At 51.2% G+C, this 26,772-nt stretch overlaps 6 protein-coding genes across 6 annotated transcripts; 5 read left to right on the top strand and 1 right to left on the bottom strand.

Moving 5' to 3' along the window:
- Nucleotides 1–164: 164 nt before the first annotated feature.
- Nucleotides 165–849, top strand: L3040_005597 (uncharacterized protein; the record flags this gene model as incomplete). Its single annotated transcript, XM_007295813.1, has 4 exons — nt 165–302; nt 353–466; nt 519–539; nt 661–849. 4 exons carry the CDS (start codon nt 165–167, stop codon nt 847–849), a joined length of 462 nt encoding a protein of 153 aa, XP_007295875.1.
- Nucleotides 850–2,613: 1,764 nt separating this feature from the next.
- On the top strand, nt 2,614–4,321 carry L3040_005596 (uncharacterized protein; the record flags this gene model as incomplete). The annotated part of the gene is made up of 3 exons (XM_007295815.2): nt 2,614–2,673; nt 3,207–3,984; nt 4,170–4,321. 3 exons carry the CDS (start codon nt 2,614–2,616, stop codon nt 4,319–4,321), a joined length of 990 nt encoding a protein of 329 aa, XP_007295877.2.
- A 2,861-nt stretch (nt 4,322–7,182) lies between these two features.
- L3040_005595 (uncharacterized protein) lies at nt 7,183–7,892 on the bottom strand (the record flags this gene model as incomplete). The annotated part of the gene is made up of 2 exons (XM_007295816.1): nt 7,183–7,614; nt 7,812–7,892. 2 exons carry the CDS (start codon nt 7,890–7,892, stop codon nt 7,183–7,185), a joined length of 513 nt encoding a protein of 170 aa, XP_007295878.1.
- A 1,519-nt stretch (nt 7,893–9,411) lies between these two features.
- L3040_005594 (uncharacterized protein) lies at nt 9,412–12,288 on the top strand (the record flags this gene model as incomplete). Its single annotated transcript, XM_066154573.1, has 2 exons — nt 9,412–10,681; nt 10,925–12,288. The coding sequence occupies 2 exons, from the start codon at nt 9,412–9,414 to the stop codon at nt 12,286–12,288; spliced, it is 2,634 nt and encodes an 877-aa protein (XP_066011425.1).
- Nucleotides 12,289–18,890: 6,602 nt separating this feature from the next.
- L3040_005593 (uncharacterized protein) lies at nt 18,891–22,530 on the top strand (the record flags this gene model as incomplete). The annotated part of the gene is made up of 3 exons (XM_066154572.1): nt 18,891–20,742; nt 21,013–21,698; nt 21,757–22,530. 3 exons carry the CDS (start codon nt 18,891–18,893, stop codon nt 22,528–22,530), a joined length of 3,312 nt encoding a protein of 1,103 aa, XP_066011424.1.
- A 1,255-nt stretch (nt 22,531–23,785) lies between these two features.
- L3040_005592 (uncharacterized protein) lies at nt 23,786–24,408 on the top strand (the record flags this gene model as incomplete). The annotated part of the gene is made up of 2 exons (XM_007295819.1): nt 23,786–23,994; nt 24,099–24,408. 2 exons carry the CDS (start codon nt 23,786–23,788, stop codon nt 24,406–24,408), a joined length of 519 nt encoding a protein of 172 aa, XP_007295881.1.
- Nucleotides 24,409–26,772: the final 2,364 nt, after the last annotated feature.

The raw sequence follows: 26,772 nt of genomic DNA, 5'->3' as shown, positions 1-26,772 counted from the left end.
CGACAACCGTATCTTTCTTTCTCTCTTGATGAGCGCATGAAGCTTCCATTCAACTTCGTTCCTTCTACCCCTCTCCAGACATCAACACTGTATCTTGCTAAATCGTAGAAGAGTCACTCTGTCACTACACCAAGCGAACCTCACTTACAATTGAAAGTTTCACAATGGGCAAAGGCAAACGCGGACATGATGAGGTTGATGAGGAGGAGGACATTGTCGAGAACGACGATGGTGCGGAACGCAAAACCAAGAAGAGCAAGAATGCCGCGTCAAGCAGTAGTAATGAAGATAAGTTCTGGGAGGTCTGTAATCATCAGATGACTGTTTATGACACCACTAACGATCCTCCTAGCTCTCCAATGGCAAAAATCCCCGGAGACTCAACGTCTCAGAGTTTAAAGGCAGCAAGCTTATAAGCATTCGAGAATACTACGAGAAAAATGGTGAATATAAGCCTGGCTCTAAGGTACAAAGCAACGCTTGAATTGTGTGGAAAAGAAGCTAATATAATTATCTAGGGTGTCTCACTCAACATTGAGGTAAGAAAAATTGAGCGGCAGCCCTTTCCCTTTTTCCTATGTCTCATGAGTACTCTACGCAAGCCAAAGACTACTCGCGAGACACTCAAATACAAACTTTGCTAATCTCCCGATCAACCAGCAATACAAGGCTCTCCTCAAATCAATTCCGGAACTGAACGCACATCTGAAGACTATGGGTGTTGATGTATCCGACTCGGAGATCCCCGAGAATGGACCCGAAGAAAATTCCAAATTACAGAAGCGTGTCAGGGCGAAGAAACAGGAGAAGGCCAACATCGAAGCCACCTCGGACGAGGATGAAGAGTAATGTTTGCCAAGTTTACGCAACACCTAGTTCCGGACTGTGGCGTTCTACAGCTTGACACGACTGAATAGCGATCGAGCAGGTCAATGGGTAATTGTAACATGGCGTTCTGTCAATCTGGATCGAGGCAATGAAGGGAGCTCTGGATGCAGGTACTTGGCTTTGAAACTGGCAACGGGATACACATAGGTGCACTTTCTGCTATAATGATGATACCCTATCATGCATAGTGTCCTATGTCTCTGTGCCGTGCCTTTGCCTCCGTCTTGTGTCTATGTCCTGAAGCCAGCCACGCCATGACCAGTCCATATGCCTATATGCCCATGCCCATGCTGGTCCTCGCAGCACCCCATCATCTTGCCAATGTACCCAGCCGTGCCGTCTCTGTGGCTGTAGGGTATTGGCAGTATGGCATGTGTTTGCCTGAGCTACCAATCATCGAGGTATAGCGGGTTTAGGGGACGAAATAGGTAAGTTCACCGTGCCAGAGAAGTGTCAGACGCTTTCTCGGTGATGGGGAGGTACAAGTCACCTTCAAGCAGCTGTAGATGATCGTTCCGAAGGCGTGGGGGGTACCAGGCTGTCGATGGGTTGCTTGTTGCTGCGATGTCCACATTCGCAAGCAGCACGACGCAGGAACGACTGTAAATGTCATTCTAAGGGTCAAGGGAAGTACTTTTCTTGATCTCCTCTTGCTTCTGCTATGATGATGGAGCACTTTTCATCCGCCGCCAGCTTGTTGCCTGCACAGTCGATCAGCACCGCGGCCTGCTTTCCCCCAGTGCTATCCTGTCCGGCCGGTCCAATGTCTGCCATGATTTCTATTATTCTTGTTCCGCGTGCGATTGAATGCTCTTTGCGTCTGTATTCTGTAATTGCCCCTGGGTCCGGACCAGCTTTCGTACAGCTTGCCCTTAAACGTCTTCGAGTTCGCAATGCTTCTGTGCTATCGTAGGCGTCTTGAACTTCGTATTGAATATCTGCCATGCCTGCCATACCTGCCTGCCTGCTCCAGCTCTGCCTCTTGTTGCATGTCATCGTTGTAAATTCTGTGCTGAGTGAGGGACGCGTTCATGGCTGTCCTGCTGTCACATCAGGTTCCCCATCGGACTGCTCCTTCCTTCTATTTGACATTAATACATCTTACCTAACATCTGCTATCAATCTCGAGTTACTTGCGTCTTCAATCGCTGGTTCTCATGGCCTACATCACAGTCAACAGCGCTGGCTGCTTCGAACCACAACATAGGCATCAGAACCTGGGTACCACATCGCCGTCATGATTCTACACATGTAACTACTTCCTCCTATGACTTTTACGAGCTCTAAGCTTGCCAGAACCCCCCAATTACTACCTTCCCTCTCGCCCTCGCCCTCCCCCCCTCCTGTTGCCTGCCACCCTGCTGCCTCAGGATTCAAGCCGCAACCCGAGTTTCTCGGGCCAGAACTGGGTCTCGTTGACCCAAAACGGCCAAGCACCTTTTCTCTACGCGCCAATACGCGCCAACTTTACCACAACGAGATGGCTCAAGGCCTAGCTTCCTGGCTCACTACATAAGCATTTTCTCCCTCGACAAAACACAATTCTTTTCACCATCGGACATCGTACTCAAGCTTTTGACCACGCTCTTCGATTCACGCGCTCTCGACTTTTTGTCTTCTGCTCTCTGCTCTTCTGCTCTTCTTCGCTTCGCCTCGTCGCCTCTTCTTCTTTTCTTCCTCTTCTTCCTCTTCTTCCTTTTCTCCTCGCCTCCCCGCGTCATCAACATGTCGCCGTTGACCCCAACCTCCCGGGCAGCCGCTTCAGTCATGAAGCACATTGAGAGGGTGAGTCCAACTATTCCATCTTGTCATACCTTCTATCCCACACCAACCACTATCCCTTCTGTTCCCTTCACTTGTGTTGCTGTCGTTGTCATGTTTTTCATTGCTGTTTACCACTATCATTCCTATCCCTTTTACACTTGTGTTGTCTCATGGCTTCACTATCCCCTCTACACTTGTGTTGTATCATGACATCACTATCCCCTCTGCCCTCCACACCTGTGTTGTCCATTGACTACCACCACCCCTTCCACCCTCTACACTTGTGTTGCCTCATGACTTCACTACCCCCTCTGCCCTCCACACTTGTGTTGTCTCATGACTTCACTACCCCCTCTACCCTCCACACTTGTGTTGTCCATTGACTACCACTTCCACTCCCACTCTTCACATTTGCGATGCTGTCGTTGTCATGAATGGCATTGCTGTCACTGGTGTTGTTGTTTTGAAGTTTCAAAACAATGACGCATGGGGCAATCATCGCTTATTTTAATGGATCCTGTCACGTGAGGACTATCCTGATATCATCACCACAGGTTCAGAAGGCCCGTCGACAAGTTCGACCTTCTGCGCCTCCTGTCGCCGCCACGCGACAGTCGACAACCTCAATTCCCTCTCTCTCTCCCGTCCCCCGGATCGGGACGGTTTCAGCACCCCTCCCAGCCGCCCTGCCACAGCGGTTGAGAGCCGACGGAACCGGATCTCGGATCCCGGGACCACCCCCTTCGGCGTTCACCCGCCGCAGCCGCCACATCCTCAGCTTTCCGCTGAGGATCAGCCCAACCCCCCGTCCGACCCCTCGGACAATCCAACAGACGACGACCTCGACGGAGACTTCAGTGCCGCCACCATTGAAGTCTGCCATCCGCCGTGGACCGACTTCCCTCGCGGCCAAGTCGGTTCACTTCGAGGATCCTGTCTGGATCAAGGCCGAAGTCCGTGTCTTTCCTCGGGAAGACTCTGACTTTGGCAACGTTCCTTGGGCGAAGACTCCCGCCCACTTCTACCCCGCTGGCCCTCGCCCTCACATCCAAGGAGTCGGCCAAAACATCACCGTCCGGAGCCCGCCATCGACCAGGCAGCCACAGTTCTGGCGCCACTCGGGCACCTTCTTTGCGCCGCACAAAGTCGGTGTTTGTGGTGAGCATGGGCAGATCCGACCAGGAGTGCCGACCTCCTGCGAATTCTGCGCCGAGCGTTACGCCCTCGGTGCTTTCCTCCCAAAAGTCCTCGACGACATCAACGCCTTGGAGGATTACACCGACACTGAGCTGTGCACAGCTCTGTACGATGAATCCAAGGCGTGGCATCTTTGTGAGGGTTGTGAGGAGTGGTAGACTGCGGCTTGGTGGTGGATTCGTGGTGGACTCGTGGTGGGCCTCGGCGGAGGACGGGTCAGCACTCGCACTTAACCAAAAGCTAAGTCTGCCCCATCCCTCACTCAGTCGTTCTTTTGACTTCCTTCCTTCTCGTTGACAATTCTAACATCGTCTTGTCAGGTGTCGCTCTTCTTCTTCTCCTCCTCCTAACACGAGTCGACTTTGGATACTGGGCTGCTCTCGAGACGACTCCCGGTCCATCAACGTCGACACATCTCCAACTCCGTCCCTTCGCCTCTTTTCCTCCTCGCCTCCTCGCCATCGATAAGTAGTGTGGCAGCCCAATACGCGCTAGAAGTTTTTGGTTTCTACTTATCCACGGCATCCTCTCGACTTGGATCTGGGATGCTCTCGAGACGACTCCCTATCCAACAACGTCGATTCTTCTCTACCTTTCCAACCTCGCCTCCTCGCCATCGATGAAGAGTGTGGCAGCCCATTACGCGCTAGAAGTTTTTGGGTTCTCTTTATCGACGGCACTTCCGACCTCCTCACCATTCTTGCCTCCTCGCCTCCTCGCCTCCTCGCCTCCTCGCCTCCTCGCCTCCTCGCCTTTTCGATCTCTCGCTTCTCATGAGTGGGCGGCGTAACTGTGCTCCCGAGAAGGCATCAGTACCACTCATGACCAGCACTTCAACTATCCTCTTCTTGCTGTTGCTATCGAATCCGGATTGATTGACTCCATGCTCCCGAGGCAGCATTGCGATCTCAGTCCTCTTCGAAAACTTCGGCATGTTCTCTCACTCTTCCGTCCCTGTCCGGAATACCGTCAAGACAGGGTCCCTTGCTTCGATGTTCGCTGGCCACGAACGAGCGGGGAGACCACCCATGTGTCACGAGCCTTCGCGAGGCGGTGGTTGTCAGTAGTTGAGCCCTTCTCTCCATCTCACTACTGCGGATTGCGGACACACATATACTTTAGATTCAACTACTTCAATGCAATGACTGATTTTACTCACCATGGTGACCAATTTTTCTTCCTCGTGTGACTCCTTCGCCGTGGCATATTCCCCTTTGGAAATTTGTCTCGAGTACATGCCATGTTGCTTGAAACATTCACGCAAGCTTGTTGACTTCACCCATCGTCTCTACCACGCTCTCCATGCTCATATCTCGGCTCTATTGGGGTGTCCTATAGTCCCCTATCAACAACCTATTTCCTACAGCTTTCCCTCAGCCCATACGTATCAAAGATCCACATGTCGTGTTAGGTTTGTATGCGACGTTTGTTCGGTTCAGTTCAGTACTTCAGATCAGATCAAGTAAATCTGGGAGGGTCTTCCTTTTTTTTTTCTGGGAAGGGGGGGAGGGGGGGTGGGTGATGGGAAATAGAAGGTAAGAGGGTGGAAGAGTTGGGAATCAATGGGAATTGGAATTAATGGGAATGGGAGAAGGAGAGATTATATCTTTACTTTTCGTGGTGGGTCATTGATTTGAGGGGGGGGAGGTAGGTAGGTAAGTAAGCTAGGGGTTGGGTTGTCTGGTTTTGTCTGGTTGGATTGCTGGGCTGTTGGATTGGTAGCCGTTTGGATGTGTGTTTTCGTTGGTGTATACCTATATAGATGGATGGCTGGATGGGTGGATGGATGGATGGACGGCTGGATGGGTGGATGGATGGATGGACGGATGGATGGATGGAATTGCCAATTGATCAGCGCGCTGGAGACGAAAAAGAGAGATGTATCAAGCTAGTTTCACTGGAATGATTAAGTAGGGAGGTGAGTAAGAATACCTACTACATGCGATGATATCTTTTCCTGCGCTCGCCAGGTCTTTTGCCTGTGCTCTTGCGTGTGTATATTTCATATCGTTATGTGATCAACACTGGTTGTCAATCCGTCTCTCTGCATTAGGTATCTCCCTTCTCGAATCTTTTCCATTTGCGTGTCTCTCTAGTCTCGCTCTATGTACAGATTCTAAGTAAGTAGCGGTGCGTCGCCGCGGGGGTACATACGTAGGAGGTACACCCGGCTGTAGCTTGCCTGCCTGCTCGATTATCTTACTTAGTAGGGCAGCTAGGTTACGGCTACGGCTATGGTCCATTTGTTTGTTTGTTTATTATGTACCTATCTACTATTTACGGATTACTCACCGGCTGACGGAGTATCTTTCTGGTTATACATACCTACCTACCTTACCTACCCGCTTTGATAACGACGACGAAAGACCTCAGCTGCGAATGGAAGGATGAGATCAATCAACGAAAGTACGAACGAAGGTGAGGATGATCGGCAGGGTCAATGGATAGATGCCTGCATGAATCAATTCCCATTCCCAACTTCCGATTCTGCTTCCTCTCGGACTGTTCGCCTCCTCGCCTCCGCGGCCCTACGTTACCAGCCCTGCCTAGGGCATCTAGGTCGGCACAGAAAATGTGAGCGTACGTCGCTCGCGTCTCTGAATCTCGGAAATCTGGGAATCTTGCAAGCGTCGTGACCTGACCTCCTTCCGTGTAGCGCAAAACAACAATCGATATGTCGAGGTCGATGGCGTCTACGGGTAGGCCCGAGATTTCGTACCAGCCAATTTTTTCCTTTTTTTCCTTTTTTTTTTTTGCTTTCGCAATACTGACTGGGTTTTGGGTTGGTTGGAAGACACTTCTGCTCGGATCGAGTCGAGACAGGAGGGAGGTGAGCTTGCGGTGCTGTAGGTGTGTCGGTGTGTGGGTGTTGTCCATGGGCTGTGGAAATGGACCAAGTGGTACTGCTAGGGGACCAAAGATCCGGTATTCTTCTCGAGTCTTGAGTCTCGAGAAACTTTTTGGGACTTGAGTTTGGTCCTTGGAATCGGTGCGGAGGTGTACCGGTATGTTGATCGGGTAGGTAGCTACGGAGTAGACGGGATGTTGGTGTCCGAGTCAACGTTATGCAGTTGGATGACACATTTGTAGCAATGGCATCGATGGAAGAATAGTATCAATTGTATCATTGCACAGAGGGCTGATGGGGTGGGATGGGATGGAATACGATTATATGCTGTAATTCGCTAGACGACGAATACACGTAGGACAGTACAGTACAGGATCGATGCCCAGTGCCCAGTGCCCAGTGCCCAGTTCCCAGTGCTGCCAGTTCCCGACGAGCGTGACACACAGCTGAGCCTTGGGTATTTTTGGTCCTATTCTTCCCTACAGTCACGGGAATTTCAGTTCCATGACCCCTTTGGCGAAACTCGGCTCTACCACTTTGCCATTTTGAGTGATGACTATGTCGCCTCTCGCCGCCAGCCGCCGCGCAGCTTGCCTACACCTCTCTCGAGTCTTGGACGGGGGTTGAGCGTGAGCTTGAGCTTGAACATGGCCTGGAACATGGTCTAGGGAATTCCGACTATCGCCAGCTGGCCCTGTGTGATTGTGATCTTCTGCGACACGCCATTTCCGCTCTTGCAAAGTCTCCTCTTCGGCTTCTTCGCAGGTAACGACAGCAGCTGGTCCTTGAACAGCTCGCCGCTCGGACAGGAGAGAGAGGATCTTGGACTCGAAGGAAAGGTCAAGCGAGTGTGGCTTGGGCCTGACCTTGTGCTTCCTGCACGAATCTGAGCAGTACGTGACCGAGGCCCAGTTTTTCTGGGAGAAGAGAAGAAGTTAGGCCGTTCGTTATATATACATTGACATCAAGATGAATGATGAGGTAGATTGATGAGATGCGAGAAAAAAAGGAAAAGAAGTGGTTTAAAATCAGGAGTTCAAAGTGACGTGATGAGAAGATCTCGACGGGACTGGATTTTTTTCTTATTTTTTTTTTCTCTAAAAAAAGGGCTTACCTCCCACTTCTTCCTCCAGCTTATCTGCCTGCCACAAGTCGCACACATCTTGATGAGGGCGTCCACAGTGAGTGGACTCATGGCTCCTCGGTGCACGTGACGTGAGAGAGGCCGGGGCTGAGACTGATGCGCTGTTCGAATGGAAATCGGAATTCCTGTTCTGAAGATCGAGGTCAGGCCCCACGTGAAGCCACGACGGCGTGGGGGTTGTTGCATGTAGCAAGGGAAGAGACGGTGTGGAGGGAGACAGGAGAGACAAGAGAGACAAGACAGACAAGAGAGAAAGGATCGGAGGGAGAAGGGCGGCTCCTCTTCGACTTTGATGGCTTTTGCAACGTGGACGAACCAGCAATCCGTCCAGGAGCTCAGGTGACGATGACTGGAGCACTGGACTGGAGCGAGCTACGTAGCATACATAGAATATCCGTACAAGTGATGAAGTTGCAGGTAGGTAAGGAGTAGTTAATAAGCAAAGCAAGGCAAAGCAAGGCAAAGCATAACAACATATAACAAAACAAAACAAAACAAAACAAAACAGTGTAAAATGATATAGTAATAACATAAGCGACAATGGTTTCCTCTTTATCTCTAACTCTCTCGATAATCCAGTTCCCGTTTCCGTCCCTGGTGATGTCATGTGACCAGCTGCCTTCTTGGGTGTACGCTGTCGATCAGAAACGTCATAGACGTTCTAGATCGTTGATCTGTCGCCGACATGGGATTGTGGAAACTGGGCCAGTAGCGAGATGGCACGTATGTAGGTATGTATATATATATATATATACACACACAAACACCAATATAAGTATACGAAGTATATATATTCATATATCTGCATGGCGGGCCTGGGCAGGTAAAGGATGGATGGGTCGGCATAGCGCTATCACCGAACAGTAAGTAGGTAGGTAGGTATTCATCAGTTACATAGAAGTGGATACGTAAATAAAGGGGGAATCCAAAGATTCCGCAATTAATCACCTTGCGAATCACTCCGAATACCTGGATAATGAATTACCTACTGACGTACTTTTACCCACTCTGCACTCCGTATTGAGCTTCCCTGGTCCCACTCGACTCCACTCCTCTCCCTGGCCCTGGCCCTAAACTTGGCTGGGCTGGCTGGGCTCTGGGCTCTGGGCTCTGGGCTCTGGGCTGGCTGGACTCGCTGGGCTGACACTGACAAGTGATGAAAAGTACCAACATCAACGCCAATACCAACACCAACACCAACACCAACACCAACACCAACACCAACACCAACCCCAACACCAACGTCAACGTCAACATCTGCTCGACTCGACGCAACTCCAACCCAAACCCAAACAAACATACCATCGCCGTCCCATCCCATCCTATCCCATCCCATCCCATCCCATCCCATCCCATCTTCTACCTACCAGCAATCTCGGCCGAGCGCCCTCCGTTCTTCTCATGTCTCGCCGGACTCAACACTAACCTGTTACTACCTCGTCCTAGCACTGCAACACAGGTCCATCTTCTCCCATCTGGACCTGGACTGGCTCCTACTCGCGTGCCGGTTAGACCTCCTAGTCTCAAGCAAGCTCCTCGTCGGCTCAAACAGACAGACACGACAGTCGCGATGGACGACAAGGCCACATCCATACCGGTATCCGGCTCTGCCATCCAGGAGATCAAGGAGACCACCGAGCCCGTCGCCTTTGACACTTCTCCCCTCGCCGCGGCAAACGGCGATCAAATAACAGTATCCAAACCACCACCACCACCACTACCTCCACCACCCAGACCTCTTCGTGAATCATCAACATCCTCACTCCCACCACCACCACCATCACCACCACCACCATCAGCAAAGAAGCTACCGGTCAAACGGGTCACGTCCGCAGCAAACTCTCCAAACCCATCGAGGGAGTCATCTCCGGTACGACCACTACTTAAGTCAACCAACCGCTCTGCCCCGGGTCCTGGTCGATCAAGGAAGAACAGTATACAAGATCTTAGCCCAGCACGTTCCGCCAGCTCAAGCACGAATCCACCGTCTGCGGCTGCTACACAAAGAGCCTTATGTGTGGCATCTACCCCAGTACTACATCCCGTATCCTCGGACCCGACGATTAGAGCACCAATACCCCAGAGACCCTTATTAAACTCCGACGTAAAAGAAAAACCTCGCTGGCCGACATCGCCTAGACTACGCACTCCTCCGCCTCTCAACAAGCCGAGCATCTCTGCGCCTCGCAAATTCGACCAAGATCCGCCCTTGATCAATGCTCAGCGTTCCACACCCGTCGCGGAACAACAGGACGCAAAGCAGGTCACAACGGATAGCGAGACGGAAGATTCGTTATTGATATCGGGTATGAGAACACCAGCACGAGGAGTCAGTGGGGCTAGTTCTACACTGGAGACCGTGCAAGAGATTAGCCAACCCAATACCCCCGGCCTGGAATTTGGCACCATATTGGAGAAAGTGGATACAGCAAACTCGACAACCACGGACAATGGCACCTCTCCGGACAATTCGTCGACAAAGACCATTAGGCCGAAGCCGAGTATCATTGCCAACGAGAGTGGGAGTGAAAGTGGTGGGAGGGGGGACATTAAGATGAGGTCAACCTCGGCCGCACCACCAGCTGCTGCACGTCCCAATGGACCAGCTACGAAGACGTTCACTGGTGTGGGAAGGGGAAAACCTTCGGGCGAAGGCTCAGCGAGGAACATGACGGTTGAAACGGAGACCGTCAGCTCCATTCCACAAGTCGCAGTTGGAGGACCGGTAGGCGCAGGAAACAATGGAAGTATTCGTACCAAACCGAGTTCCGAGACGATACGACCGAAGAAAGAGAAGAAGAAGACTGCTCGCAAGGCGCCCTCAGTCAACTCAGGCATTGGTGAGCAACAACATTTATCTAGGTCCAGATTCCGTCAACACCATCACCACTCCACTCGGGGCGGTGTTGGGGATTGCTTCCTTGCTCGTTCTCAATCCCCCGTAAAGCTTGACGGTCAAGGCCCGTACTCTCCTACGAACAGTAGCGGCCCGACCAGTCCTACTCGTTCAGTGTCACAGGCATCTCGCAGGCCGAGTCTGAATCTTCAAGGTGTAAGTACTATGCTAACGAGAAGTCGCCCAGCCTCTTCAAAAGCAGATATCTTCGAAGCCAAGGTTGCCAGCGCGGTCGACGAGGCCAACTCGTCAGACTCAGAAGAGACTTTTGTGTATGAGTCGAACCCACCAGATATCAGTGATCGCCCCCGGCGCTTTCACTCGCGCACTCCCAGCGCCACGTCGATGGCAAGTCAAGTTGACCAGAGGCGCACCATCATGGATGGTCACCACAGTGTGGCGATGAAGAAGAGCATGAAGTTTGCCAACAGTTACAACAGTAACGGTAATAGTCAGCAAGAGGTGGCCCCAGGAGAAGATGACGGGAGCGGCACAGCTCGGAGTAACATGGGAACAGGCAGAGGAACGACACATCATCATCATATTGGTGGTCGGTGGGGTCGCGGGGGCGGCAATGGCCACGCGTCTCTGTTTGATAACGAATCTCCTTTTCCCAATGCTGCGAAGTCGAAAGCTGGGAACACTACCGCTCGACTGTCCTCGCGGCCTGAGAGCCCTAGGCTGACCAGTATGAGGACGGCACCTAACGGGAGGAAGTCTCCCCAGCTGTCGTCAGGCTACGATCTTGATGACGGGGCGGACGATGAACGAACGCCACTCGTCTCGACAGTTCGTTCTAGTAGGTCTGCTCGAACTCGACGCCCAGCGCCTTCCATGCGACAAATGGAACATCAATCGTCGCGGGAAGAACGTTCATTTTTTGCTAGATTTGCCGGGTGTCTGGTTCTGACTATTATGATCAGTCTGGTCATGTCGGGCGCTGTAGGCTTCATGTTCGCTACGACTCAACCGCTGACTGATGTCAAGATTCTGGCACTGAAGAACATCATCGCAAGTGAGCAAGACGTCATCCTCGACATGAAAGTGCAAGCGCGGAACCCGAACTTGGTCGTCGTGACCATAGATACGGCAGACCTGGTCGTCTTCGCCAAGTCATCGTATGCCGGCACAGACCAGCAGTGGTGGAAGCGTCCTCTGGAAACGGATTTTCTTCGGCGAGTTCTGCGAAAACGGGACGACGATCCTTTTGATCCGCCCCTTGATGATCCTGGCACCGAACCGAACCTGGAAATTGGCCATGTAGGCGGTCTCTACAGTCCCTTGACTTTTGAGGGATCGCCCTTCCGGGCCCAGGCCTCGACATCACTAGGACAACTTCGCATTATCAACCCCGGCAACGAGACAATACCTGCTGGTAGCAAGCGGTGGGGAAGAATAGTCCAACACGAGTTCGATCTCATTGTACAAGGCACGCTGAAGTACACACTCCCACTCAGCCCTAGGCTTCGAAGTGTCAGTGTCAAGAGTCGGGTCAGAGTCAAGCCAAACGCTGCAGACCAGGACCCGGAAGAAGTCCACACATTGTACTAAAATCACGCAGCCAACCAGCGGCACCCACCGGTGGTCTACAACAGCGCCACACCTAATTTTCTTTCGTCATTGCTTGATGATCCTGTATAATTTTTGAGCGACTGCATTTTCCCTGTTTTTAATTCCATCTTCTTCGGGCAGCATGGCATATCGGAGTGGACTCAGGCGGCGCGACAAAGCTGAAGGCGCAACACGAAAAAAGCAAGTAAGATACGTGGACATCGCAAGCAGCTACAAGATTGGGGCTCTACTGAAATTTGGACAACCAAAACAAAATGGAAACCTCTGAGGGTTCAATATTGCGGTATCCCGCCGTTTTTGCTCCTTCCCCCTTTTTTTTTTTCGTTTTTTTTTCTTATGCTTCTGGGGGATCAATCGGATCGGGGTTCTCTTTGGAATCGTAAGGGTTGGAACACTTTTGGGGTGTCCCTAGGCGAACTGAAAAAAGATTGACATGGCGTGCCTGGGCTATATAGAAGGAGGCAGCGAAAGCAAATTAGAGCGCTGGATGATTGGGATTTGGCGAGCAAGTCGTCTGTGGGGATCCTCTCTTTTTTCTTCTCCTGCGATGGGGTTTTAAACGGCCGATTTTCTGTTTTTGGTGATGCAGAGACAGGCGGGGGACGAGCTTGTTGGGGGTCATTGTAGACTATGATAATGATGGGAGTGGGGAATTTGTATATCTGACAACAAGACAGTGAGAGATGAAGGATTCGATCGATCTTGTTAGTTAGAGCTTTGAGAGCTAGAGCGGGTATTGGGGAGTAGAGGAGAGGAGGGGAAGAGGCTGTTGTGCTGTACGGTGCTGTACTGTGCTGCATATATATATATATCACACACGCCTTGGTGAGGCTGGTACAGAAGAGAAAAGAATGTAGTGGATTCTCAAGCCTTTCCTTCTCTTTCCATCTTTTTTTCTTTTCATTTAACTTCCCTCTTTCGTACATCTTGCTGTATATATATAAATAAAAGTGAGACAGGCTACTGATTTATGCGAGCGGGCGAAGTGTCGTGTTCGTGCAACTGACCCGCGTCAGCCCTTCTGTCTTTTAACAAGAGTTATTGTATAGATAGTTAGGTAGGCAGGTAGCTGTATCTTTTTTTTCCCTCTCTCTCTCCTCTCCTGTATTCTTCTGTCCTCTCCTCTCTTGTCCTGTCCTCTTTTTTTCTTTTCTTCTTTTTCTTTTCTTCTTTTTCTTTGACTTTGGCTTTCTCAGGCCGGGTACGTACGTACGTATACACTGCCAGCTATATCAAGTCAAAGTCAAGGTCAAAGCCATGTTCAGATTATCCAGCTCGCGAGCTATCTAGAGTGAAATGTCCTTTTTGTCTATTTCTTTCCGTTTCTTCTTACCACTGTTGTTATTGTTGTTGTTGTTGTTGCTGTTTTCGTACGACGACGTCGTGATTGACCTCCCACCTTTTTTTCGGTCCCGTCCCGTCCCGTCGTCCCGTCCCGTTCCGTTCCCACTTCCTCCCCGTCGTCACAATCCTCCCCCAACCCCCCCATGCGCTGCCGGCAATCGAAAATAGCTAGTGGATCACCCTCGGCCGAGGCCTGAACTGGGGGCTAGAGCTGAAATGAAATCATTTAGGAAAAATTAAAAGCTGCAGCTAAAGCGGAACCGACTCAAAAAATCGATCTTTGATAAAAGCTCGCCTTTTCGTCAGGAGACCGTCCGAGGAGCGTCCTCGGGACCGTGGTTCCTAGCCGTCCTCGGGACCGTCCCCGAACCTGGAAACCGGCCCCGGAGGATTGCATTAGTAAGGAAATACTACGTAATTTACTACTTCCGCCTCCTTCTCTGCCTCTACCCCATCCACCCCGCCCCCCACCATCTTCCATGCACCCCCACTGCTATCAGACGCGATCACGGGCGGAGAGAGAGAGATGGTCGACTTTTGCTGAATCGATCGTTTCCGATCCTAAATATCTCAAAGCGTTGTTGATGTGTAAGCCGCGGCTGCGATGCCGAGATATATCTTGGCGCGCATCCTCATCTAACCAACAATCAAAGATTTCGAATCCATATTACATTTTAAATCGACTCTAAAGATTAAAGTAAAATGAAAAAAAAACCCAATCTGTAGATCGTTTTTTTTTTTTTTTTTTTTTTGGAGAATTCAAAATGATCTGCTTCATAGACTCGTGTTAAGGAATTAGACGGGGACGGCGGCTATGGGGACGGCCGTGGGACGCGGCTCCTTTAGTTAGTGAGACGGGTCGCGGGGACGGTCTACTAGGTAGCTAAGCTGTTCCTGAATGCTCCGCAGAGCTTCATACTGGATTTAAGCGGTCCAATGACTGTTTGTTATAGGAGAGGGTCAGAGGATCGCTGAGATGACACCCTACCTAGTAGTCCTTCCCTCGAAGCTAGCTAGGCTCGCTGAGTAGCTACAGTACCTAGCTCTACATTAAAATGGTATGATGAATGAGTAGGTACCCCCATAGGCTCGCTAAGGCAGAGATTGGATAGACCGAGCTCAGATCCCACGGACGTTTCCATCATTGTTTGTCATCATTACATGCTATCTAAGAGAGTTGGAGCCGGAAACGCTTGGGGGGTTTGAGAGTGATGATGATGGTGGTGATCGATCCTATTGTTGGGTTCTCGTAAGGGGCTAGAAGGCTTTTAGGTTCGGCGCGGCGGGTTGTGGATCCGCGGTAGCTAAAGTAGGTCGCTAAAGTACTACTAGATAGTAGTAGTACTTCGTAGATAATGTAGATGGATAAGTAGCGAGTCGCGACAAGCTAGCAGTAGATACTACTACCGTAGTAGTAGGTAGATGTACCGGTTGGCACGTGGTGCACGTGTTTTTCTCTCCTACTGCACCTTGCATCATCGCGTAGAGGGAGGTCTAGGTATCTTTCAACGCTTATCTGTCAAAGCCGGAACCGATTTGAGGGGCTTCGATAATGCATGGTTAGGTAGTTAGTTCTCTGCTCTTCCAAGCGAGAACTTCTGCATGACATATTCTGTACATCTTTCTGTCATGGCACCTCGTTCGTCTCTGGTGGGTGGGGGAGGGGGTTGGCTCTACGATCTTTCTCCGTGAAAGTTTATGTGAAACGAACGGGGTGGTGATGGGTGGTCTAGATCGTAAACCGGAAGAAGTATACTACGTACCTGGATCGGATGGCGCCTTACGATAAAGAAAGTCTAAGAAAGACCGAGGTAGGCAGAGATCCCTCTCTCGACCTACTATAACTGTGTTTAAGACTGTCTCTCGGGCCCTCGGCTGGCTTTTCCATACATTCGGACGCGGTAAAGCTTATTCGAGCATACTTACTTATCGTGACCCGGCCCGTGTAAAAGGAAGATCAGATCTCTCTCTCTTTACTGTACTCTATAACCATGTTTCAGACCATCTCTCGGCTGGCTCTTCCGCACATTCGGACGCGGTAAAGCTTATGTCAGCACACTTACGGGATCGTGACCCGGCCTGTGTAAGAGGAAGATCATAGGTAGTAAGTAGTATCTCTCGCTAAGAGTCGCAGCGAGTCGAGTAAAGTACGGAGAGTGAGTCCCTGTGCCGCTTTCCCTTTTCGTGAGTGAGGGATTTTAGCTGTGAGACATCACGAGGTAGTACCGTAGTACCTAGTAGTAGGTAGTCCGTTCCTCTCTGCACGGATCCCACGTTCACGAACTCTCTTCTCCTCCCCCTCCTCATCTATGATTCTCCTCGATCATCATACGGAGGAGTCCAAAATCCAAATCATCACGTTTCATCAACCCGGACTTCTCTGATGCAGGTAGTATTTGCATGCCAGACGAAAACACAGCCATGGGGTATGGATGTATGGACGTATGTATGTACTGTTGCATGTATGTATGTATGTATGTTGTATATATGTAAATATATTTATAGGCCAGCCGCACGTATAAGCTAGCCGGCCAAGCTTTTGTCAAGGTATTCGCCGCTGCGGGTTCATATTCTGTGCATCATCCATTCTGCTCATTCTGCTCAGATAGGTAGGAGTACGGAATAATGTCCACGAGCTGAGAGGCTCCATTATTTGACTTCCGCACGTAGCGGAGAAAGGGGAATTCGAGAAGAGTCAAAGTGGTTCGTTGGTACTCCGTAGTAGTATTTTATTGAGACTAGGGTGCAGGGCAGGCGAGTCGCGTGGCCGTGCCTCGGACTGAATGCTGATGCTGCCTCAACAGAGTGTCGGGGGACGGAGCTAAATATTGATTCTTTTTTCCGCTTTTCATTACATGTTATTACTAGTAGTTATGGTAGGCACCGGTAGTCCTACTATTTTTCATCGAGACTTGTGGATACCGGGGCCGAGACAGGAATGCTGAAGAGCCCTTCCTTGCTAAACCCGTTGGCTGGCTGTTGTTCAGATATCTGCCCGCCCGCCCAACGATAATAATTCATCATCGTTGACAACCCTCCCGTGGTTGTTCCCTCCAGACAATGTTTCGCTTCTTCTTCGGCTCTGCGAGACATCGCTGGCGCCAACCGTGGATCATGGGATCATTTATGTCTGTTCTCCGGGTTCGGACAAGCGTCAGGCGTCGCTAGCTTTTCCGCTTCTTCTATTTGCTCCTCCTAGCTTTGATCTCATGTCGCTCGAGGGGAGAGGTGTGGTTCTCAGTAATTGCTAGAATTGCGTGGATTCCTATAGTGCCATTTCTACAGCCCTGCTCCTCTATTTTATTTTACACGCACAAGGGAAATATTGGCTAGCCTGAGCGGCATTCAATTTTGGGTGTGGAGGCAATGCGAAATCATGCTCCACTAATGTCGAGGCATGGGAAATCTTTGGCCAGTTTCTCAATGAGAAGAAGGAAAAAGAGGAGACGGATCTCCAGGGTCCTAGAAGAAACGGACTCGGCGTTGTCCCGCATGCGGGTTGTGCAATCAAAATGGCAATAGGAGACGGCGAGATCGGTTGGGTAGTATTAGTATTTTCAACGACTTGGAAATATTGGAAGTTGCTGACGAGATGAAGTCATCAGAGTCGCCCTGGTCGACGCCATTCTTGGGTCCCCGGCAGCTATGGCTCTTGGGCCGCGCGACGGAGCTAGGGGGGGGCCTGCGAAAGTATAAATCCAATACGGATATTGATGTTGTTGTTGTTGATGTTATTGTTATTGTTATTGTTGTGGATCGACGCGTCGCGTTAACGCGTCGAGGGCATAGGGTGACTAACGAAGGGAGAAGGGGGAAAGGGGGAAAGGGGCAAATGGGAGGGAAGTAAGTAAACAAACAAAGGCAGAGAAGTAAATAAACAAGAAATCCTACGATCCTCGCCACTCACCCAGAGTCACCCACTCCACTTACTCCTTATCCTCGCCTCCGCCTCCGCCTCCCCCTCACGCTGACGAGGACAAGTCGACGACGGAGAAGTTGAGCGACGTGGATGTATACGACTGGACTGGCTGGCGCAAGAAGAAGAAAGAAAGAGAGCAACAAGCAACACTAAACATTGTGATGCACAGCTAACCATCTGTGGGAACTCAGCGCAGATGGATCAGCCCGTTTATTCTTTGTCCCTCAGGGGGTCCGTCCATCTGTCCAGTGCGGCCAGACAGCCAGGGATTTATGGATGTGCCCCCTCTTCAAAGCGCCCCCATCGGCGACGCAGCGTGACTTCCATCATGCATCCTCCATCCATTTGAAAGTTCCTACGAAAGAAGGAAACTTCAATCTCCTTCCTCTATCTATATCAGAGCGTCGCTCAAATCTCACTTCTCACATCTCCGTTCAGCTTCTTGCTGCCCTCTTGACGGTACGGAATACTCTGTGCTACCGACCGATACGGCCCTGCTCTGTTTGTTGTTGTCCGGGTCCGGCTTATCCTAGCGAGAAAAACACGTTGAGGCGCGTCCTGGGTAAACAAGACCTGACCCACTCTCCACTCCGCTAGACCGCAATTTTCCTCTCTGTCCCAGACTTCCCGACCCAGTGCCAGTCCCCGACCCATCCCCAACCCCAACCCCGTCACCAGCCTACCTACTTCACCTCATCCCGCCCCTCGAACCCTGACCCGGCCCTCCCCCCGACCTCCTCCTCCGACTTCCATCGCATCGCAGCAGTCTTTCTTTCTCTCCTCCGCCATACATCTTCAAGCCGGTACTGGACACCGACGGGCTCGATTCTCTCTGGAGCTGGTTTGGGGTGCAGGAGTCGTTGTCGTCGTCGTTGTCGTCGTACCCAAGCAGTTCAAAGTGTCATGTCTTGATTACGATTGCCTCGACCTGATCAACAAAAACACATACACACAACATTCCTGCCCCGACCAAGACCAAGTCGAGTCGCTACATGCAACAAACACATTCCTCGACTTTCGAATCAAACCTCCCTCCTCCCTCCTGGCCTAATATACCCAGCCTACCAACGAAACAACCAAAAAAACAACAACACCACCACCACCACCACCACCACGGGCATCTCTCTTTTCGTAGAGCTTTCGAATCGGCAGATCGAACAGACATTGCGAGCGTACAGACGGGCATCTCCAGGCCAGCAACCACACACACACTTCCTGCGGCGCCATCTCTATGCCGCACCGCGATTCTTAACCCGCCTGCATCTCACGCTCATTTCCGATATCATACACGGGCGTCAATCGCATTCCTCTCCTTATCATGTCGTACTCAAATGGTGGCGGCGGTACACTTACTCTGCCATCTCCAACCCACGTGCGCCATGTGGATGTGACCTCTGCCGTCAGATCTCTGCGACGATCGCTATCGCGTTCCCCGTCCAAATTCCGCCTCGTCACGAAATCTCCCAGCTCGTCGCCCAAGTCGCCTCTGTCGCCCTCGCCGTTATCCCCTCCCAAGCGAATCTCCTCCCACAATTCAATTTTCAGCAACAGTCCCAGCAACCCGCCGCACACTCCCTCACCTTTGGCTGTACCGTTTCCGCCGAGCGTAAAACTGGCTCTTCGATCGTCAACCCGTAGCAAGGCAGCCGCTCCCCGACCTGCATCCCGAACTCGAACATCTCCTAAAAGCCCAGTGAAACGCGCTTTGAGCCACGCGTCGGACTCGGGCAACGCGACTCCTCGTTCTTCGGCCGGATCTGCAGGTGGACAAGAAAATAACAGTAGCAAGGCGAGCCCCGCGGAGCTCAAGGGCCTGGATAGGGTCGCCCGGATGTCATACAGTCACGACATCTCCGCGCCGATCAACCAGGCGCTGTCCAGGCTGGGCGGCGACGGTGCCAATGATAGCCCGATGGGATCTTCGACCTCGAGCCCCCTCAAGCGCAGTGATGCGATCATGAATCTTGACCAGGCTAGCTTGGGAAGCCCAGTTGCGAAGAGAAGAAGTTTGCACGGCTCCGCCAGCTTCGGCCACGATTTCAACGTCTTCGATCATGGTCCCGCGCCGTCTTCGTCGCAATTCGACATTCATGATGATTCAAATCACGAGTATGAGTTATCTACTGCATCTGTCACACATGAGAATCCCTCCGCAGTCACATCAATGCCGAGGAGATCATCTTCACTGCGAAAATCGACTCTACAGCAACGACACGGCGAGAAGACTTCGTGGGGTAGGAGACAGGCAGCCCTGGCATTAGCCGCTCAGCAGCTGGCAAATTGTGGACCACAAATTTCTACGCCTGTCAAAGCGAAGGACCGCCCTCGTCTATCCCTAGATCAGTTCATGCCTCCGTTGGCTCGGGACAGTCCCTTTTCCTCCCAGGGCAGCTTGCCAAATGCCTCGAACCACTTTATCCATCAAGGAATCCACCAACCTCACCCTCTCTCCCGGACCATGACAACCTCCTCATCGAGCTCAAGCGTTCCCGACGATTCTCCAACCCATGTTCCAGTCCAATTTGGCGAGCGACTACGACCGAAACTAGACTTTTCCAAGTCGCTCCCCGCGGGATCATTAAGACCCTTCTCATTTGACAAGCAGTCCGGTGATGACACTTCGTTTGCTACTCCGCAAAACTACAAGTCTGTTAAGCCTCATGCAGCTGCTTTTGCTTCTACGGGTCTTATATCAAAAGTCAACAGAAATCCGGAACAGCTGCCAGTAGTCCGTGGGAGCAGCAAGGGAAATGTGCCTGATACCCCCTGCAAGAAGCATGTCAGTGGCTTCTCTACCTACCCTGCCCCTGTCCCGGGAAGCGCGATTGCAAAGGCAAGACACATCCGACACTCCTTCGGAACTCCATCAACTCCTTTCAATCCACACGGGAATCAGGCCGTTCAGGGTGTCTTTGGAAAGCCGAGTGGTGTGTTTGGCAGCACCTTCGGCAACAGACGGGGCAGCTTTCTCAGCCTTGACGGAGATGAAAATGGGGGTTCACCTGATGCAAAGGGAGGTCGAGTGAATGATTTTGACCTACCACCAACCCCTACCAAGCAGGCACTCGCCCAGCAGCACTACAGTGGGAGCCCTAGCGCCAACCGGAACTATGCAGCTTCTACATCCGCCGTGGGATACGGACTGGGCAAAAAATTGACCAGAACAAGTAGTAAGTTGAACCTTTTTACAAGTCCAGACAGTCAGGGATCGTATGAGAGTGACGGGTCAATCGATGTCGGTGGCTCTCCAACACCTGCTGCGTCACACCGAGATCCTCTCAAATCTTCGGACTCGGTGCCGTCCTTCAGCAGGTCCCGGACTCAGCGTGCCCTGAACCAACGTTCTCCGGCGCCTATGATACCCAAAGCTCTGACTACTACTTCCCTTATCAGTCCTGCGAGTAGATTGGGCTTTGCTAAATTTGGTCACGTTGCTCCAGCCAGTCCGTTGGAGCGAATAGATTTCATGGAGAGAATATCACCCCGTACCCCTCAGGACAGCATTCTTCCACCCGACCCGAGTGGTCTCTCAATCTCGAATCCCAGAGATAGTCAAGCCTCCCAGCAAGCTGCACAGAGCATGCTTCCACCCGCAACACCAACAACAGGCCGCGACTACTTCCCGAGGTTCAGCGACCGACGTCTCAGCACTACCCCGGTAAGTACTTTCGCGCCATCAGACATCGACAACGCTCTGCTGGCACGATTTGAGAAGGTTGAGATGATTGGTTCTGGCGAGTTTTCCCGCGTGTACCGGGTCGTGCAATCAGCCACTCGTCCAGCCTCCGCTCCGTCATTCTCCTACAGCCAACCCGGCTCGCCCCTATCGAGGAAATCTCCCTCAACGCCAATGCCGGAACGTGTCTTCGCAGTCAAGAAGACAAAACAACCTTACTTGGGTACCCGGGACCGTCAACGGAAGCTGCAGGAGGTTACTGTGCTCAAGGCACTCGGACATTCTGATCACGTCTTGAACTTTGTAGACAGTTGGGAAGAGACGAGCCACTTGTACATTCAGACCGAATACTGTGAGGAGGGCAGTCTTGACCTCTTCTTGTCGGAAGTTGGTCGTAGGGGACGATTGGACGATTTCCGGATTTGGAAAATCTTGTTGGAATTAGGAAAGGTATGACGCCCGGCTCTCTTCACCCCCACGTCAAAACTATTGCTCATCAACGTTCTAGGGAATCAAACATGTTCATGATTCTGGTTTCATTCACCTGGACCTTAAACCTGCCAACATCTTCATCACTTTTGCAGGTGATCTCAAGATTGGAGATTTCGGGATGGCTGCCAGCTGGCCCGCTCAAGCCGGAATCGAGGGTGAAGGTGACCGCGAGTACATTGGTCCTGAGATTCTCATGGGTCAATACGACAAGCCCTCAGATATATTTGCACTTGGTCTCATCATCCTGGAGATCGCAGGCAACGTCCAGCTTCCCGACAACGGCCCAACATGGGCTCGCCTCCGCTCTGGTGACATGAGCGATGCTCCCAGTCTGACGTGGAGTACCGACAGCAACCTTCCAAGAGACGCGACTGGAACCCCCATGGAAGACAGTGACATGATCTCGGAACCCTACATGAGCGACGATGAGATCGAGACTGGCTTTGGATCGCCTATCATGGTTAGCCGTAGCAAGCGAGGCTTCGGCAAACATTCCGGCAGATCCATGTCTCATGACCCAGGAAACCTCTTCGGCTCAATCAGAGGCGGTGAACTCCACTCAGCGCCCTTGTTCATGAGAGACCAGCATCATGAACATGCGCTCGACAAGCTCGTCCGGTGGATGATCTCGCCGACGCCTGCAGACCGTCCGGTGATCAACGAGCTCCTCAGCCACGGTGGTCTCACATGGGTTGCGCAGCGCCGACGTGCTGGCGCGACCGTCTTTGAAGGCAACTGGGGCCCGGCTGATGCCGTGCTGGCGGACGATGCGGAGATGATAGACGTTTGACTTCCGTGGCTGAGATTGTGCTCAGCGAACTCGCTCACTCCTGGATAGGATGGCGGGTGTTGGATGGAACTCCTCTTTGAATCGGGTGGAATGATATGGCGTTGGAGGATACCCGGGCGTTTCGGACACAGTGCAGGCCGCACCACGACCTTTCACGGACGAACGACCACGAATTACATTACCAGTCTCTTGCTCCCTCCTCTTGCTCCGCCCTAATCTTTTTCGAGGCCAACGTTACAATTTTTACGCATCACGAAGACCATGAACGAAACGATAGATTCGAATCGGTTACAGTCAGTTTGTTGAGCGGGTATCATGTTGCGATTACGACGAAGAACTCTGCTCTTGTGGTTCTTGCTTGCTTTTTCTTTTTTGGGAGAAGATATGACTGAACAACATGCTTTGCTCTGGTAGTATAGTAGCTTAACCATAATTTCCTTTTGGTCAGTAGCTTTGTATGTGATATGTCGAAGATCGGGCACAGACGATGTCGAAGTTTCAGGGAACGGCGGGCGAGATCTGTAGATACTGGCATTGGCTCATGCATGTATAGGCTATGACGGAATGAATGAATACGCAAGAAAACTTTCAAGAAAACTCTCAAGAAAACCGTTTGCCTGGGTTCTCGCTTCGTCCCCTATTTGGGGGTTAAGATATATAAATAAACACCAGAATATCTACCCATCTCGTGTCAGACGGGGAGGCCGTGACAGCCTTGATGCTCCAACCCTTCGACCGTGGCATGGACATGGATAAGCATGGACAAATATGGCTCGTTTGATATAATTATCTACAATTTATATACTATTTATACTATTCATACTATTTATACTATTCACACTATATATATTATGTATATTATTGGGGGGCATCATCGACGGCCAATCAAGCGGCTCAATTGATATGCTGGCCGAGTCCATGCCCATGTCCGTGCTGTGCCTTTTGGCGCCCAGGAAATTCATCCCCCGAGCAACGTCTTCCCCACTACTCTTACTTAGTCTTAGCTCAGGAACGTGGATTTCCATCCTGGTCCGACTCTTTTCCTCTTCTGCTCTTCTGCTCTTTGACTCTTTTGCTCTTCGAATTTCTTTCCTTCCCACCATCTCCACACTCCCTCACTTCTGTCACTCCTTTACTGCACTCTCGCTGAATTCTACTCTCGCTCCTTCTACCAAAGTTATACATACCTTATACATACCTATACTATCTACTACCTACATAACTTATATCCATCTATTATCTCTCTATCTTCATGATGCGCGTCTCGCTCTTCCCTGTCGGCCTCCTGGTGTCCGCTGCGGCAGCCGTGACCACGACCTATTCCGCCTCGTCAGCTACATCGACAACAACCTGCGGCGCCCTCCCAGTCCTGAACCAATGTCTCTCTTCCACGCAAATCATCGCCAACGCCTGCAAACCCACGGATTACAGCTGTCTCTGCGAAAAGTGGAATGTGGTGGTCGTGTACGTCGTCTCTCTTTCTCTCTCTCTCTCTCTCTCTCTCTCTCTCTCTCTCTCTCTCTCTCTCTCTCTCCTACACGTGCGATTCAGCTAACCCACGCGTCCAGCTGTTTCGACGTCTGCCCCAGCGACAGCCGTCTCTCGGGCATGCAAAACACCGCGGCTAGCTATTGCGCCTACGCGCCTACAACCACCTCCGCTGTTGTCACGCCTACCAAGACACCCACCGTTTCCTCGACGAACTTGGGAAATCCGAGCCCGGTTCCAGGCGGGTCTACATCCGCGGTCTCGGGTGACAATGCGGCCTCGGCGGGAGGGTCTTCGGGGACGAGCGCGACGGGCGGCGCGAATAATGTGGTGCTAGGAGCGGGCAGCGTGATGATGTGCCTTGCGGGGCTTGTGGGTGCCTTCTTGTAAAAAGTTTTGGGGGGGATTTCACGGTTGATAATGGTGTTATGGTATTTAATGGAGGCTTGGTGTAATGGGGTCGGTCTTTGGGGGCGGTTGGACTGCAGATATCTTAGCGTTTTAAGCGGGGGGATCTCTATACTTTTTGGTATCTGGATCTAGGATTTGTTCATATAAGGACGGCTGATTGGCTTGTATTTGTAGTCATAACTGACCGTATACGAACACCATTCGATGACGAGGCTTGACTCAAGTGTCGCGCGGGGGGACAGAAGGCGCGTCGCTTCGGGTGTGTTTACCCTAGCAGAATTAAGAATCTTCTTGCATTTCTTTGTGTGCCATGACCGAGTGGGTCGTTGAGAAGCTTTTTTTTTTTTTTTTTTTTTTTTTCCTTTTTTCCCCCCTTTTTGTGGGTTTTTCCTTCCATCTTACCAATCCGTCGGAACATGTAGCTGACCCCCTCTTTTTTTCTTTTTTCTTTTTTTTTTTTTCGCTCAGACCGTGTGAGACTCGGGAGGAGGGCGCAAGCACTTTCCCTTCTCTTCCTTTCCTTTCCTTTCCGTACTGCTTCCATGCATGCATTCATCTATCATGTCAGCCAGGAAAAAAAATATATATAAAAATATACATATATATATATATATATATATATAAAATTCTCGCGAATTTATATATACGTGATCTATGGATTGATCTTCTGCTTGTCGAGCGTGGGAGCTTTTGAATGAATGAATGAATGAATGAGGGAGGGGGGGAAGGAAGGAAGGGGAGGGAGGGGAGAAGGGAAGCAAGGAAGGAAGGGGAGGCATTGATTGTCTTCCTGCGAGATTGAAGCTGAAATCGAAGTTGTGGAGCGTGGAGCGTGGAAGGGGGAGAGGGGGGAGGGGGGAGAGGGAAAGAGGGAGTTGTGGTTAAGGGAAGGAAAGATGAATTCAAGTACCGGTAAGTATGTTGAGATAGGGAGGGAGGGAGGGAGGGAGGGAGGCAGGCAGGCCTGGCTTTGCGTGTCTCTTTACTTACTCTCGTTTATTTATGTATGGTGATGTTGGGGATGTGGATGTTGATGTTGATGTTGATGTTGATATGCATCCCCGTTTTTCTCGCTTGTAGAAAACACCTAGAGTGACGCGTCCGCCGCCTTCAGGAAGAGCAGAGCAGAGCAGGGCAGAGCAGACTAACGGAGCATTCATCCGTCTCTGCATCTGAGCTCGTAATATATATATATATGTATATATTTTTTCGTCTCATCTCGGACCGAGTTCGTCAGTCGAATCAAGCCTCCTAAGCAGGCCGGTAATCACCGACCTTCATTGCGGTGCTGGATGCATTGATGCAGACTATAGACTCCAGACTGAAGCGAAGCAGAGTAAACGCCAGTAAACCAGACGCTGATAGAACAGAGTCAAGCCCCATCTGAGAGTCCCCCACCTGTCCGGGCCCTCCGCGACAAACCGCGACCAAAGACCGACGCCGAGGAGAGCCCGATGTCGACCCGTGGGTAGCTGCGGTTCTTGAGAGTACCGGTATCAGAAGCAGAGTCGGTGCTTGCTTGCTTTGCTTTGCTTGCTTGCTTGCTTGCTTGTTTGCTTGCTTACTTGCTTGTTTGATAGCCCTTAGCGAGACGGGGACGCGGGAGAAAAAATTTGAATTGCCATCGCGCGCGCGCGCGCGCACTACTAGGCTGGGTGGGTGCTTGGTTGCTCTTTCTGCTTTTCCTCGCTAGGTTAAAACCTGGGATGGGTGGTGGAGACGTATCATATGTATGTGGTTGATAAGTTGGTGGATAGGCAGGTACAGTAGGTAGGTAGGTACAAGTAAGTCAAGGGGGTCTCGATAGCTTGATAGCGGATTGCAGACTTTGTTGTTGTTGTTGTCGTTGTCGTTGTCGTTGTCTTTTTCCTCGCTTAGCTGACGGATACGCATATTTTGGATGGTATAACCCCGGCCGGATCTCTGCGTCGCTGTGATTTGTATGTTACACTTTTAATTAAAAAAAAAAGGGAAAAAAAAGAAAAAAAAAGAGAAAAAGAGAAAAAAAAAAAAAAAAAAAAGTAAAGGAAGAAAAATAATAGAAACCCTCTCCCCCCCTCTCCCGCCCCTCCCCCCCCTGAAGAACAAAAAAGATGAAGTCGCGCAACATACCTAACATAACAGACCTAACCCCCGCAGCTAAAACCAGAATCTCCTCCTACTGTACCCAGCAGCGAAGCGAAGCCAACCAACCAACCAACCAACCAAACAACCAATCAGTCCTCTCCTCCTCCCACCCCCAAATCCCCCTAAACAAAGGCTACCACCACCAGCAGCAGCAGCGACCAGCAATCCCAACCAAGACGAAAACCCAGACGACCCCCCCCCCCCCCCCCCCCCCCC

This window comes from Drepanopeziza brunnea, assembly GCF_022702325.1.
Source record: "Drepanopeziza brunnea f. sp. 'multigermtubi' strain 214-2 chromosome Unknown ctg9, whole genome shotgun sequence".
Classification (NCBI taxonomy): domain Eukaryota; kingdom Fungi; phylum Ascomycota; class Leotiomycetes; order Helotiales; family Drepanopezizaceae; genus Drepanopeziza; species Drepanopeziza brunnea.
Note: the sequence above shows the minus strand (reverse complement) of the source record. Positions and strands in the feature narration are given on the sequence as shown.